Source organism: Pseudophryne corroboree, chromosome 2 (assembly GCF_028390025.1).
Source record: "Pseudophryne corroboree isolate aPseCor3 chromosome 2, aPseCor3.hap2, whole genome shotgun sequence".
NCBI classification, from domain to species: domain Eukaryota; kingdom Metazoa; phylum Chordata; class Amphibia; order Anura; family Myobatrachidae; genus Pseudophryne; species Pseudophryne corroboree.
This window is the reverse complement of record NC_086445.1, coordinates 112,801,594-112,815,733: the sequence shown is the minus strand read 5'-3', so window position 1 is coordinate 112,815,733 and position 14,140 is coordinate 112,801,594. Positions and strand designations below refer to the sequence as shown.

Below are 14,140 nucleotides of genomic sequence, written 5' to 3'. Positions count from 1 at the left end.
CTCCTGAATGGGAACCCATACCCCTGAGATACTACCTTCTGCACCCAAGCATCTGCTGTTGACTGTTGCCATATGTGTGCAAAAAGGAGTCGGCCCCCAACCCTGGAATCCACCAGGCGGAGGCCCGTCTCTTCAGGCTGACGGTTTCTGTTCAGGTTTGGAAGCTGGCTTTTTGCTAGCCCACTGCTTCCTACCCCTGGATTTAAACTGGGGTTGCTTAGGCTCCTCTTTAGCTTTCGCTTTGCCAACGAAATGAGCGAAATTTTAAACCCTTGGACTTAAAGTTATAAGCAGCCGGAAATCTGACCTTTTTCGATTCAGCCTCTGGTTCTAGGATATCCGATAAAGGTTTTCCAAATAATATATTACCTACAAAAGGCAATGCTTCCAATTCTTTCTTGGACTCCGCATCTGCCTTCCAGATCCGTAGCCAAACTGCTCTGCGAGCGACTACTGTCAAGGCTGAAGCTTTAGAAGCAACTGTGCCTACATCAATTGATGCTTCTTCCAAATACTGGGCAGATTGTCTTAAACGGCAAAAACGATCCTCTTGCTCCCTAGTAGGAGAGGGGATGTCATTCTCTAGTTCCTCTATCCATTCGCCCATTGCCTTTGCTACCCAGGCCGAAGCCATAGCAGGTCTTACCACTGCTCCTACTAGAGAAAAAATATTTTTCAAAAGGCTATCTACTCTTCTGTCTGTGACATCATTTAGTGAGGTAGATGACAGTGGTAAAGCAGATTTATGCACGAGTCGCAGAACATGTGCATCTACTTTTGGAGGAACTTCTCTTCTCGAAAAATCCACAGCAGGAAAATAAGAATTTACTCACCGGTAATTCTATTTCTCGTAGTCCGTAGTGGATGCTGGGACTCCGTAAGGACCATGGGGAATAGCGGCTCCGCAGGAGACTGGGCACAACTATAAAGAAAGCTTTAGGTCTAACTGGTGTGCACTGGCTCCTCCCACTATGACCCTCCTCCAGACTTCAGTTAGGATACTGTGCCCGGAAGAGCTGACACAAGAAGGAAGGATTTTGAATCTCGGGTAAGACTCATACCAGCCACACCAATCACACCGTATAACTCGTGATACAATACCCAGTTAACAGTATGATAACAACTGAGCCTCTCAACAGATGGCTCAACAATAACCCTTTAGTTAAGCAATAACTATATACAAGTATTGCAGACAATCCGCACTTGGGATGGGCGCCCAGCATCCACTACGGACTACGAGAAATAGAATTACCGGTGAGTAAATTCTTATTTTCTCTGACGTCCTAAGTGGATGCTGGGACTCCGTAAGGACCATGGGAATTATACCAAAGCTCCCAAACGGGCGGGAGAGTGCGGATGAATCTGCAGCACCGAATGGGCAAACTCTAGGTCCTCCTCAGCCAGGGTGTCAAACTTGTAGAATTTTGCAAATGTGTTTGACCCTGACCAAGTAGCTGCTCGGCAAAGTTGTAGAGCCGAGACCCCTCGGGCAGCCGCCCAAGAAGAGCCCACCTTCCTCGTGGAATGGGCTTTCACTGATTTAGGATGCGGCAGTCCAGCCGCAGAATGTGCAAGCTGAATCGTACTACAGATCCAGTGAGCAATAGTCTGCTTTGAAGTAGGTGCACCCAACTTGTTGGGCGCATACAGGATAAATAGCGAGTCAGTCTTTCTGACTCCAGCTGTCCTGGAAACATTTTCAGGGCCCTGACTACGTCCAACAACTTGGAAGCCTCCAAGTCTTTTGTAGCCGCAGGCACCACGATAGGTTGGTTCAGATGAAACGCTGATACCACTTTAGGGAGAAACTGGGGACGAGTCCTCAATTCTGCCCTTTCCATATGGAAAATCAGATAAGGGCTTTTACATGACAAAGCCGCCAATTCTGATACACGCCTGGCCGAAGCCAAGGCCAACAACATGACCACTTTCCACGTGAGATATTTCAACTCCACAGTTTTAAATGGCTCAAACCAATGTGACTTTAGGAAATCCAACACCACGTTGAGATCCCAAGGTGCCACTGGAGGCACAAAAGGGGGCTGAATATGCAGCACTCCCTTAACAAAAGTTTGAACTTCAGGTAGTGAAGCCAGTTCTCTCTGGAAGAAAATCGATAGAGCCGAAATCTGGACCTTAATGGAACCCAATTTTAGGCCCATAGTCACCCCTGACTGTAGAAAGTGCAGGAAACGGCCCAGCTGAAATTCTTCCGTTGGGGCCTTCCTGGCCTCACACCACGCAACATATTTTCGCCATATGCGGTGATAATGGTTTGCGGTTACTTCTTTCCTAGCTTTAATTAGCGTAGGAATGACTTCCTCCGGAATGCCCTTTTCCTTCAGGATCCGGTGTTCAACCGCCATGCCGTCAAACGCAGCCGCGGTAAGTCTTGGAACAGACAGGGCCCCTGCTGCAGCAGGTCCTGTCTGAGCGGCAGAGGCCATGGGTCCTCTGTGATCATTTCTTGAAGTTCCGGGTACCAAGCTCTTCTTGGCCAATCCGGACAATGAGTATAGTTCTTACTCCTCTTCTCCGTATTATCCTCAGTACCTTTGGTATGAGAGGAAGAGGGAAAACATAAACCGACCGGTACACCCACGGTGTCACTAGAGCGTCCACAGCTATCGCCTGCGGGTCTCTTGACCTGGCGCAATACTTTTCTAGCTTTTTGTTTAGGCGGGACGCCATCATGTCCACCTGTGGCCTTTCCCAACGGTTTACAATCAGTTGGAAGACTTCTGGATGAAGTCCCCACTCTCCCGGGTGGAGGTCGTGCCTGCTGAGGAAGTCTGCTTCCCAGTTGTCCACTCCCGGAATGAACACTGCTGACGGTGCTAACACGTGATTTTCCGCCCATCGGAGAATCCTTGTGGCTTCTGCCATCGCCGTCCTGCTTCTCGTGCCGCCCTGTCGGTTTACATGGGCGACCGCCGTGATGTTGTCTGACTGGATCAGTACCGGCTGGTTTTGAAGCAGGGGTTTTGCCTGACTTAGGGTATTGTAAATGGCCCTTAGTTCCAGAATATTTATGTGCAGGGAAGTCTCTTGACTTGACCATAGTCCTTGGAAGTTTCTTCCCTGTGTGACTGCCCCCCAGCCTCGAAGGCTGGCATCCGTGGTCACCAGGACCCAGTCCTGTATGCCGAATCTGCGGCCTTCTTGAAGATGAGCACTCTGCAGCCACCACAGCAGAGACACCCTTGTCCTTGGAGACAGGGTTATCAGACGATGCATCTGAAGATGCGATCCGGACCACTTGTCCAACAGGTCCCACTGAAAGGTTCTTGCATGAAACCTGCCGAATGGAATCGCTTCGTAGGAAGCTACCATTTTTCCCAGGATCCGCGTGCAGTAATGCACCGACGCCTGTTTTGGTTTTAGGAGGCCTCTGACCAGAGATTACAGCTCATTGGCCTTCTCCTCCGGGAGAAACACTTTTCTCTGTTCTGTGTCCAGAACCATCCCCAGGAACAGTAGACGTGTCGTAGGGACCAGCTGTGACTTTGGAATGTTTAGAATCCAGCCGTGCTGTTGTAGCACTTCCCGAGATAGTGCTACCCCGACCAACAACTGCTCTCTGGACCTCGTCTTTATCAGGAGATCGTCCAAGTACGGGATAATTAAAACTCCCTTCTTTCGAAGGAGTATCATCATTTCGGCCATTACCTTGGTAAAGACCCTCGGAGCCGTGGATAGACCGAACGGCAACGTCTGGAATTAGTAATGACAATCCTGTACCACAAATCTGAGGTAGCCCTGGTGAGGATGGTAAATGGGGACATGCAGGTAAGCATCCTTGATGTCCAGTGTACCATGTAATCCCCCTCGTCCAGGCTTGCAATAACCGCCCTGAGCGATTCCATCTTGAACTTGAATTTTTTTATATATGTGTTCAAGGATTTCAAATTTAAAATGGGTCTCACCGAACCGTCCGGTTTCGGTACCACAAACATTGTGGAATAGTAACCCCTTCCTTGTTGAAGTAGGGGCACCTTTACTATCACTTGTTGTGAATACAGCTTGTGAATTGCCTGTAACACTGCCTCCCTGCCTGAGGGAGTGGTTGGCAAGGCAGATTTGAGGAAACGGTGGGGGGGAGACATCTCGAATTCCAGCTTGTACCCCTGAGATACTATTTGAAGGATCCAGGGATCCACCCGTGAGCGAGCACACCGATTGCTGAAATATTTGAGACGGGCCCCCACCGTACCTGGCTCCGCCTGTGAAGCCCCAGCGTCATGCTGTGGACTTAGAGGAAGCGGGGGAGTACTTTTGCTCCTGGGAACTGGCTGTATGCTGCAGCTTTTTCCCTCTACCTCTGCCTCTGGGCAGAAAGGACGCGCCTTTAACCCGCTTGCCCCTATTGGGCCGAAAGGACTGTACCTGATAATACAGTGCTTTCTTTGGTTGTGAGGGAACATGGGGTAAAAATGTAGACTTCCCAGCTGTTGCTGTGGAAACAAGGTCCGAGAGACCATCCCCGAACAACTCCTGACCCTTATAAGGCAGAACTTCCATGTGTTGTTTGGAATCTGCATCTCCTGTCCACTGCCGAGTCCATAACCCTCTCCTGGCAGAAATGGACATTGCACTAATTTTGGATGCCAGCCGGCAAATATCCCTCTGTGCATCCCTCATGTATAAAAGTGCGTCTTTTATATGCTCTACGTTTAGCAATATAGTGTCCCTGTCTAGGGTATCTATATTTTCTGACAGGGAATCTGACCACGCAGCAGCAGCACTGCACATCCAGGCTGAAGCAATAGCCGGTCTCAATATAACACCTGTGTGTGTATATATAGATTTCAGGATAGCCTCCTGCTTTCTATCAGCAGATTCCTTTAGGGCGGCCGTATCCGGAGACGGTAGTGCCACCTTCTTTGACAAGCGTGTGAGCGCTTTATCCACCCTAGGGGATGTTTCCCAGCGTGACCTATCCTCTGGCGGGAAAGGGTACGCCATTAGTAACCTCTTAGAAATTACCAGTTTTTTAATCAGGGGAAGCCCACGCTTCTTCACACACTTCATTTAACTCTTCAGATGGAGGAAAAGCTACTGGTAGTTTTTTCTCTCCAAACATAATACCCTTTTTTTGTGGTACCGGGGGTAACATCAGAAATGTGCAACACATTTTTCATTGCCTCAATCATGTAACGTGTGGCCCTACTGGAAGTTACATTAGTCTCATCGTCGTCGACACTGGAGTCAGTATCCGTGTCGACATCTGTGTCTGTCATCTGAGGTAGCGGGCGTTTTAGAGCCCCTGATGACTTTTGAGACGCCTGGGCAGGCACAGGCTGAGAAGCCGGCTGTCCCACATTAGGTATGTCGTCAAACCTTTTATGCAAGGAGTCGACACTGTTGCGTAATTCCTTCCACAGCACCATCCACTCAGGTGTCGACCCCGCAGGGGGTGACATCACGTTTACAGGCATTTGCTCCGCCTCCACATAAGCCTCCTCAAACATGTCGACACAGCCGTACCGACACACCGCAAACACACAGGGAATACTCTGACAGAGGACAGGACCCCATAAAGCCCTTTGGGGAGACAGAGAGAGTATGCCAGCACACACCAGAGCGCTATATAACACAGGGATCCCACTATAAATGAGTGTTTTCCCTTATAGCTGCTTTTTTATATATCATATATATCTATACTGCGCCTAAATTTAGTGCCCCCCCTCTCTTTTTTACCCTTCTGTAGTGTTCAGACTGCAGGGGAGAGCCAGGGAGTTCCTTCCAGCGGAGCTGTGAGGGAAAAATGGTGCCAGTGTGCTGAGGGAGAAGCCCCGCCCCTTTTTCGGCAGACTTTCTCCCGCTTTTTCTGGAATACTGGCAGGGGTAATTTTACATCTATATAGCCTCTAGGACTATATATGATGTAGATTTGCCAGCCAAGGTGTCATATATTGCCCTCCGGGCGCGGCTCCGGGAACGAACACCAAGGTCGGGTCCTGCGGTCGATCCCTCTGGAGCTAATGGTGTCCAGTAGCCTAAGAAGCCCAAACTACCACCAGTTAGGTAGGTTCGCTTCTTCTCCCCTTAGTCCCTCGCTGCAGTGAGTCTGTTGCCAGCAGATCTCACTGTAAAATAAAAAACCTAAATATACTTTCTTTCTAGGAGCTCAGGAGAGCCCCTAGTGTGCATCCAGCTCAGCCGGGCACAAGATTCTAACTGAAGTCTGGAGGAGGGTCATAGTGGGAGGAGCCAGTGCACACCAGTTAGACCTAAAGCTTTCTTTATAGTTGTGCCCAGTCTCCTGCGGAGCCGCTATTCCCCATGGTCCTTACGGAGTCCCAGCATCCACTTAGGACGTCAGAGAAATAAATATATATATATATATATATATATATATATATATATATATACATACACACATACATACATATACACACACACTAGGGTCTCAATCTCTGCTGATAATGTACCTGTCCACGCTGCCACAGCGCTATAAACCCATGCCGACACAATCGCCGGTCTGAGTAGTGTACCAGAATGTGCACGCTATCTGCAGGATCCCTGAGAATAGCTGTTACGTCAGGGCTACCCTTTTGGGCAAACGTGACACCCTAGGGGAAGATTCCCATCATATCCTGGCCCTAGTGGGGAAAGGATAATGCCTGAGAATTCTTTGTGGGAAACTGCAGTCTCTTGTCTGGAGATTCCCGCTCTTTCATCATGAGAGGAGGGAAATTTACCTCCGCTTTCTTCTGCCTTGTGTCAGGGACAGATGAGTCATGAGTGATATGCAAATCATCTTTTATTACAATAATCATATATTGAATACTTTTCTGCCATTTTGGCTGTAACTTTGCATTATCGTAGTCGACACTGGAGTCAAACTCCATGTCGATATCAGTGTCTATTATTTTGGATAGTGTGCATTGAGAGACTCTGTAGGTCTCTGCGACATAGGGACAGACATGGGTAGATTCCCTGTCTGTTCTCTAATCTTTTGTGCAATAAATTCACCTTAGCACTTAATTACACATATCCAAACAGGTGTCGGCGTTGTCGACGGAGACACCCTCTCACACATATTTGCTCCATCTCCTCCTTAGGGGAGCCTTTTACCTCAGACATGTCGACACACACGTACCGACACACCACACACTCAGGGAATGCTCATCTGAAGACAATTCCCCCATAAGGCCCTTTGGAGAGACAGAGAGAGAGTATGCCAGCACACACCCCAGCGCTATTAACCCAGGAATAACACAGTAACTTAATGTTAACCCAGTAGATGCTGTTTATATTGATTTTTGCGCCTAATTATGTGCCCCCCCCCCCCCTTTCTTTTTACCCTCTTCTACCGTGTAACTGCAGGGGAGAGGCTGGGGAGCTTCCTCTCAGCGGTGCTGTGGAGAAAAAACATGGCGCTGGTGAGTGCTGAGGAAGAAGCCCCGCCCCCTCGACGGCGGGCTTCTGTCCCGCTTTCATGTACAATTTTGGCGGGGGCTCATACATATATACAGTGCCCAACTGTATATTATGAAAACTTTTGCCAAAGAGGTCTCTAATTGCTGCCCAGGGCGGCGCCGCCACCCCCCCCCCCCCCCCCCCCCTCTGCCACCGATTTCAAAGTCTTCTTGCTGCTTTCACCCGGCTTCTGTCTTCCAGCTCTGTGAGGAGGACTGCAGCGCGGCTCCGGGATCGGACGACAAAGGGTGAGATCCTGTGTACGATCCCTCTGGAGCTAATGGTGTCCAGTAGCCTAAGAAGCAGGACCTATCTTCAGCGAGTAGGGCTGCTACTCTCCCCTCAGTCCCACGATGCAGGGAGTCTGTTGCCAGCAGAGCTCCCTGAAAATAAAAAACCTAACAAAATACTTTCTTATAGCAAGCTCAGGAGAGCTCACTAAGTAGCACCCAGCTCGTCCGGGCACAGATTCAAACTGAGGTCTGGAGGAGGGACATAGAGGGAGGAGCACACCAAAATCTAAATTCTTTCTTAAAGTGCCCATGTCTCCTGCGGAGCCCGTCTATTCCCCATGGTCCTTACGGAGTCCCCAGCATCAACTAGGACGTTAGAGAAATTAGTGTTTAAGAGATAGGATTCTTGCGTGTCCGGCCCGCATCTGGCCTGCCCTCAGCGTAGTTCTTCCACTTGGTGATCACCTTCCTAGTAGCAGCACTGTACACGGGTTTTCTTTTTCGCTTTCAAGCACTCACACACAAATAGGACAGCAGTAGTTGCACTCTAACCTGTAACACCTTCACAACCTCACCCCCACCTGCAGCCTGTTCTGCTCAGTCCCCGTCTCACACTCAGTCCCCAGTTCACACTCGCAATCAATTCCCGGACCACACTCACCCTCGGAGCAGCACACTTTCTGCTCAGACCTCGGCTCACACTCACAAACACACACACACACGTAGCAGCACACTCCCCTGCTCCTATTTGTCCCTGGCTCACAAACACATGGAGCAGCAGCAGCAGCAGCACAATCTCTTGCTGCCTGCTCCGCTTGGCCCCTGGGTTCAGAGCGAGAGCCCGATCGGCTCTTTGCTCTGGTGCTCCTCCGGCCTGCACGAGCACGTCCTGTTCGTCCCCCCAGCGCCCTGCTCACGTCACTTCCGGGTCACATGTCTCCAGCGTCTCTCGAGTTTCTCGCAACCCTGTGTGCATGAAGTATGCACTTGTTTTTAACTAACACTGTCTAAACGACATGTAGAATACTTAAGTGTCCTGTAAATGCAGAGCACTGAAGATGCAGGCCGCTTTACAGAGAAGGCATAGGCATCACCCAGCAGTCCCAAAATCAGCGCAGCTGTGTGTAATGGCGCCCAAACACGGACACTGAGTGAGGGAGAAAGAGGGATGAAGCTCTAGGGCGGTAACACTTACTCTAAATGGCGCCATGGGGCTGGGGGAGGGGCTACAGGCCAGAGCCTTATCCCCTTGCTGGACTTCACCACCGGGTGCTGCGGGCCTTAATAAAATGGATTATAGCCTAATCCGACCTGTGCCCTTGCCCTGGTGGTCTAGTGGGGTCCCTGTACTGCCAAAGTGTCCATGCAGGCACGCACGGCCCACCTCCCAATTGCCGTGGCGGATGGCGATTTCCAGCGGATCCCACCTGGGGGACCCTCTTACCTCCTCCCTGAGTGCTGCCACGCGATCCCTGAGAACTTTGGTTAGTCTGTGTGCCCTGTAAAGAACCGGAGCCTCCGCTGTAAGTACCCGGCAACCAGGGTCGCGGGAGTATACAGCGCTGCTGGGGGAGGTGATGGAGCTGCAGCAGAAGATATCAGAATGATATCTAGCACTAGAGTGCCTATGCTGCAGCCCTTGGAAGTTTTCCATCTTCTTTAAAATAGCTCTTCACTGTTGACTGCCTGCACTGTAGGCAACAACTTACAAATTGGGCTCCTGTGCACGGAGGCGGAGTTATAGAGGAGGCGGCGCTGAACATCTTGGGAACAGTCAAAGCTTTTAGCCTGTTGGTGCCTTGGATCAAGATCCTAGTCTACACCTCCCATGTAATACCCTGTGGAATACCTGTGTACCCCGCAGCAGAAAATAAACTTTAGCTGCATTATCACACTTGATCACCCATGTTGTCAGCATTATATACCTGAACAGCAGCATTTAGATGGTGAAACGTTTCATTAGCAATCACCAGAGCTTCATCAACCTGACCAAGAGGATTCTGTCGGGAAAAAAAAAACCACTGTTATAAATCTGGGATCGCTTGACCAGAGAGGCAATGCTGCAATAGAGGAGTCTTATAGTGCAGGGGAGAAATGTAGCTATTGTTTACAATTTGTGACGCTACCACTGACAGATTGTTAACTACAAAAAAAAACACAATTACAAAAACATTACGGAGCACAAGACCATTTTTAAATCTTGAATATGATATTAATAAATTATAACTATCCATTAACCCTTTTCATGAATAGAGGTCACTACATTGTTTTGAAGTCATTTTCTCCTCTAGAACCTACTGACATCACTAGTACATGGTGTCCTCTTCTTTGGGCCTCTACCTAATGTAGATAGTATGAAACCTAGTAGCAGCTTTTCATTCGTACCAAAATTAAAATGGCTGAGAAAAAGTTCACTAGCATTTAGCACCTAAGAGACTTGTGTAAAATATTTTTACTCAAAGATACCAGAGCAGGTGCAAAAAAAGAAGAAAAAAAGGGGGGAAGGGAAGTAAAGTCTAAACCGTAAAACAGTAGATGCTCTTATCAAATACCATTTTATTCACAGTTGATATGAAATCCTATGTCCACTTCAGTGGACATCATGCAATACAAAGATCCATACTACATGCACGTATCTTGTATCTCGGCATATACTGCAGATCTAACCTATATAATTTCCTCGAATAAAAGACATATATGCCAGTACTGACACAAGAAGTATTCAATTTGCCGATTATCGGTATCCCGGCTGAAAGGATACCAACGCCAGTATCCCGACAACCAGTGAAATACCGGCGGTCAGAACCCCATTAATGTGTTGGTCCACGCCACCACCCGAGGGGGAATATAACCCTGTGGCAACCTAAGGTCGCCACCGGGCCCAAAGTGTGGCAAGAGTAGCAAGCGCGCTAGGGTACACGCTGCAATCGCTGCTGGTATTACAGCTGTCGGGATCCAGGCGTTGGTCTCCTAACCGTCGGGATCCCGACAGCTAGCATAACATACTGAACCCTGGACAGTTGATAGCCTATCTGTATTGTGTATCATATTATTTATCGTAACTTTCTTAAATTCTAAATGATTTCCAGTTGCAGTACTATCATTAGTAGCAGCTATGGTTGTAGTAGCAGATGCTTTATTATTATTATTATTATTTTTATTTCTAAATAAATCAAAAGGATCTAGCAACAATGTCAGGTACAGAGTAGAACAACAAGCACATGGGGAGAAGATCTCAAGGAACAGTGTGTGATGACCCCACAGATATCTAAAAATAAGAATTTACTCACCGGTAATTCTATTTCTCGTAGTCCGTAGTGGATGCTGGGACTCCGTAAGGACCATGGGGAATAGCGGCTCCGCAGGAGACTGGGCACAACTATAAAGAAAGCTTTAGACTACTGGTGTGCACTGGCTCCTCCCACTATGACCCTCCTCCAGACTTCAGTTAGGATACTGTGCCCGGAAGAGCTGACACAAGAAGGAAGGATTTTGAATCCCGGGTAAGACTCATACCAGCCACACCAATCACACCGTATAACTCGTGATACTATACCCAGTTAACAGTATGAAAACACTGAGCCTCTCTACAGATGGCTCAACAATAACCCTTTAGTTAAGCAATAACTATATACAAGTATTGCAGACAATCCGCACTTGGGATGGGCGCCCAGCATCTACTACGGACTACGAGAAATAGAATTACCGGTGAGTAAATTCTTATTTTCTCTGACGTCCTAAGTGGATGCTGGGACTCCGTAAGGACCATGGGGATTATACCAAAGCTCCCAAACGGGCGGGAGAGTGCGGATGACTCTGCAGCACCGAATGGGCAAACTCTAGGTCCTCCTCAGCCAGGGTGTCAAACTTGTAGAATTTAGCAAACGTGTTTGACCCCGACCAAGTAGCTGCTCGGCAAAGTTGAAGAGCCGAGACCCCTCGGGCAGCCGCCCAAGAAGAGCCCACCTTCCTCGTGGAATGGGCTTTCACTGATTTAGGATGCGGCAGTCCAGCCGCAGAATGTGCAAGCTGAATCGTACTACAGATCCAGCGAGCAATAGTCTGCTTTGAAGCAGGTGCACCCAACTTGTTGGGCGCATACAAGATAAAGAGCGAGTCAGTCTTTCTGACTCCAGCTGTCCTGGAAACATAGATTTTCAGGGCCCTGACTACGTCCAACAACTTGGAAGCCTCCAAGTCTTTTGTAGCCGCAGGCACCACGATAGGTTGGTTCAGATGAAAAGCTGATACCACTTTAGGGAGAAACTGGGGACGAGTCCTCAATTCCGTCCTATCCATATGGAAAATCAGATAAGGGCTTTTACATGACAAAGCCGCCAATTCTGATAAACGCCTGGCCGAAGCCAAGGCCAACAACATGACCACTTTCCACGTGAGATATTTCAAATCCACGATTTGGGGGCTGAATATGCAGCACTCCTTTAACAAAAGTCTGAACTTCAGGTAGTGAAGCCAGTTCTCTCTGGAAGAAAATCGATAGAGCCGAAATCTGGACCTTAATGGAACCCGATTTAAGGCCCATAGTCACCCCTGACTGTAGGAAGTGCAGGAAACGGCCCAGCTGAAATTCCTCCGTTGGGGCCTCACACCACGCAACATATTTTCGCCAAATGCGGTGATAATGGTTTGCGGTAACTTCTTTCCTAGCTTTAATCAGCGTAGGAAATACTTCCTCCGGAATGCCCTTTTCCTTCAGGATCCGCCATGCCGTCAAACGCAGCCGCGGTAAGTCTTGGAACAGACAGGGCCCCTGCTGCAGCAGGTCTTGTCTGAGCGGTAGAGGCCATGGGTCCTCTGAGATCATTTCTTGAAGTTCCGGGTACCAAGCTCTTCTTAACCAATCAGGAACAATGAGTATAGTTCTTACTCCTCTTCTCCGTATTATCCTCAGTACCTTTGGTATGAGAGGAAGAGGAGGGAACACATAAACCGACCGGTACACCCACGGTGTCACTAGAGCGTCCACAGCTATCGCCTGCGGGTCTCTTGACCTGGCGCAATACTTTTCTAGCTTTTTGTTTAGGCGGGACGCCATCATGTCCACCTGTGGCCTTTCCCAACGGTTTACAATCATTTGAAAGACTTCTGGATGAAGTCCCCACTCTCCCGGGTGGAGGTCGTGCCTGCTGAGGAAGTCTGCTTCCCAGTTGTCCACTCCCGGAATGAACACTGCTGACAGTGCTAACACGTGATTTTCCGCCCATCGGAGAATCCTTGTGGCTTCTGCCATTGCCGTCCTGCTTCTCGTGCCGCCCTGTCGGTTTACATGGGCGACCGCCGTGATGTTGTCTGACTGGATCAGTACCGGCTGGTTTTGAAGCAGGGGTTTTGCCTGACTTAGGGTATTGTAAATGGCCCTTAGTTCCAGAATATTTATGTGCAGGGAAGTCTCTTGACTTGACCATAGTCCTTGGAAGTTTCTTCCCTGTGTGACTGCCCCCCAGCCTCGAAGGCTGGCATCCGTGGTCACCAGGACCCAGTCCTGTATGCCGAATCTGCGGCCTTCTTGAAGATGAGCACTCTGCAGCCACCACAGCAGAGACAACCTTGTCCTTGGAGACAGGGTTTTCAGCCGATGCATCTGAAGATGCGATCCGGACCACTTGTCCAACAGGTCCCACTGAAAGGTTCTTGCATGAAACCTGCCGAATGGAATCGCTTCGTATGAAGCTACCATCTTTCCCAGGATCCGCGTGCAGTGATGCACCGACACCTGTTTTGGTTTTAGGAGGCCTTTGACTAGAGATGACAGCTCTTTGGCCTTCTCCTCCGGGAGAAACACTTTTTTCTGTTCTGTGTACAGAACCATCCCCAGGAACAGTAGACGTGTCGTAGGGACCAGCTGTGACTTTGGAATGTTTAGAATCCAGCCGTGCTGTTGTAGCACCTCCCGAGATAGTGCTACCCCGACCAACAACTGCTCTCTGGACCTCGCCTTTATCAGGAGATCGTCCAAGTACGGGATAATTAAAACTCCCTTCTTTCGAAGGAGTATCATCATTTCGGCCATTACCTTGGTAAAGACCCTCGGAGCCGTGGATAGACCGAACGGCAACGTCTGGAATTGGTAATGACAATCCTGTACCACAAATCTGAGGTACTCCTGGTGAGGATGGTAAATGGGGACATGCAGGTAAGCATCCTTGATGTCCAGTGATACCATGTAATCCCCCTCGTCCAGGCTTGCAATAACCGCCCTGAGCGATTCCATCTTGAACTTGAATTTTTTTATATGTGTTCAAGGATTTTAAATTTAAAATCGGTCTCACCGAACCGTCCGGTTTCGGTACCACAAACATTGTGGAATAGTAACCCCGGCCTTGTTGAAGTAGGGGTACCTTTACTATCACCTGTTGTGAATACAGCTTGTGAATTGCCTGTAACACTGCCTCCCTGCCTGAGGGAGTGGTTGGCAAGGCAGATTTGAGGAAACGGCGGGGGGGAGACGTCTCGAATTCCAG

The 14,140-nt window shown here is 49.0% G+C and overlaps 1 protein-coding gene across 4 annotated transcripts in view; it reads right to left on the bottom strand.

The window, feature by feature from the left end:
- RNF17 (ring finger protein 17) overlaps positions 1 to 14,140 on the bottom strand; it is a 1,464,292-nt gene that overhangs the window by 1,206,885 nt on the left and 243,267 nt on the right. For all 4 annotated transcript variants that reach the window (XM_063951617.1, XM_063951615.1, XM_063951616.1 and 1 more), the window contains one exon: positions 9,584 to 9,658. In XM_063951617.1, the coding sequence (XP_063807687.1) occupies positions 9,584 to 9,658 (75 nt within the window). The remainder of the gene's footprint in view (positions 1 to 9,583; positions 9,659 to 14,140) is intronic.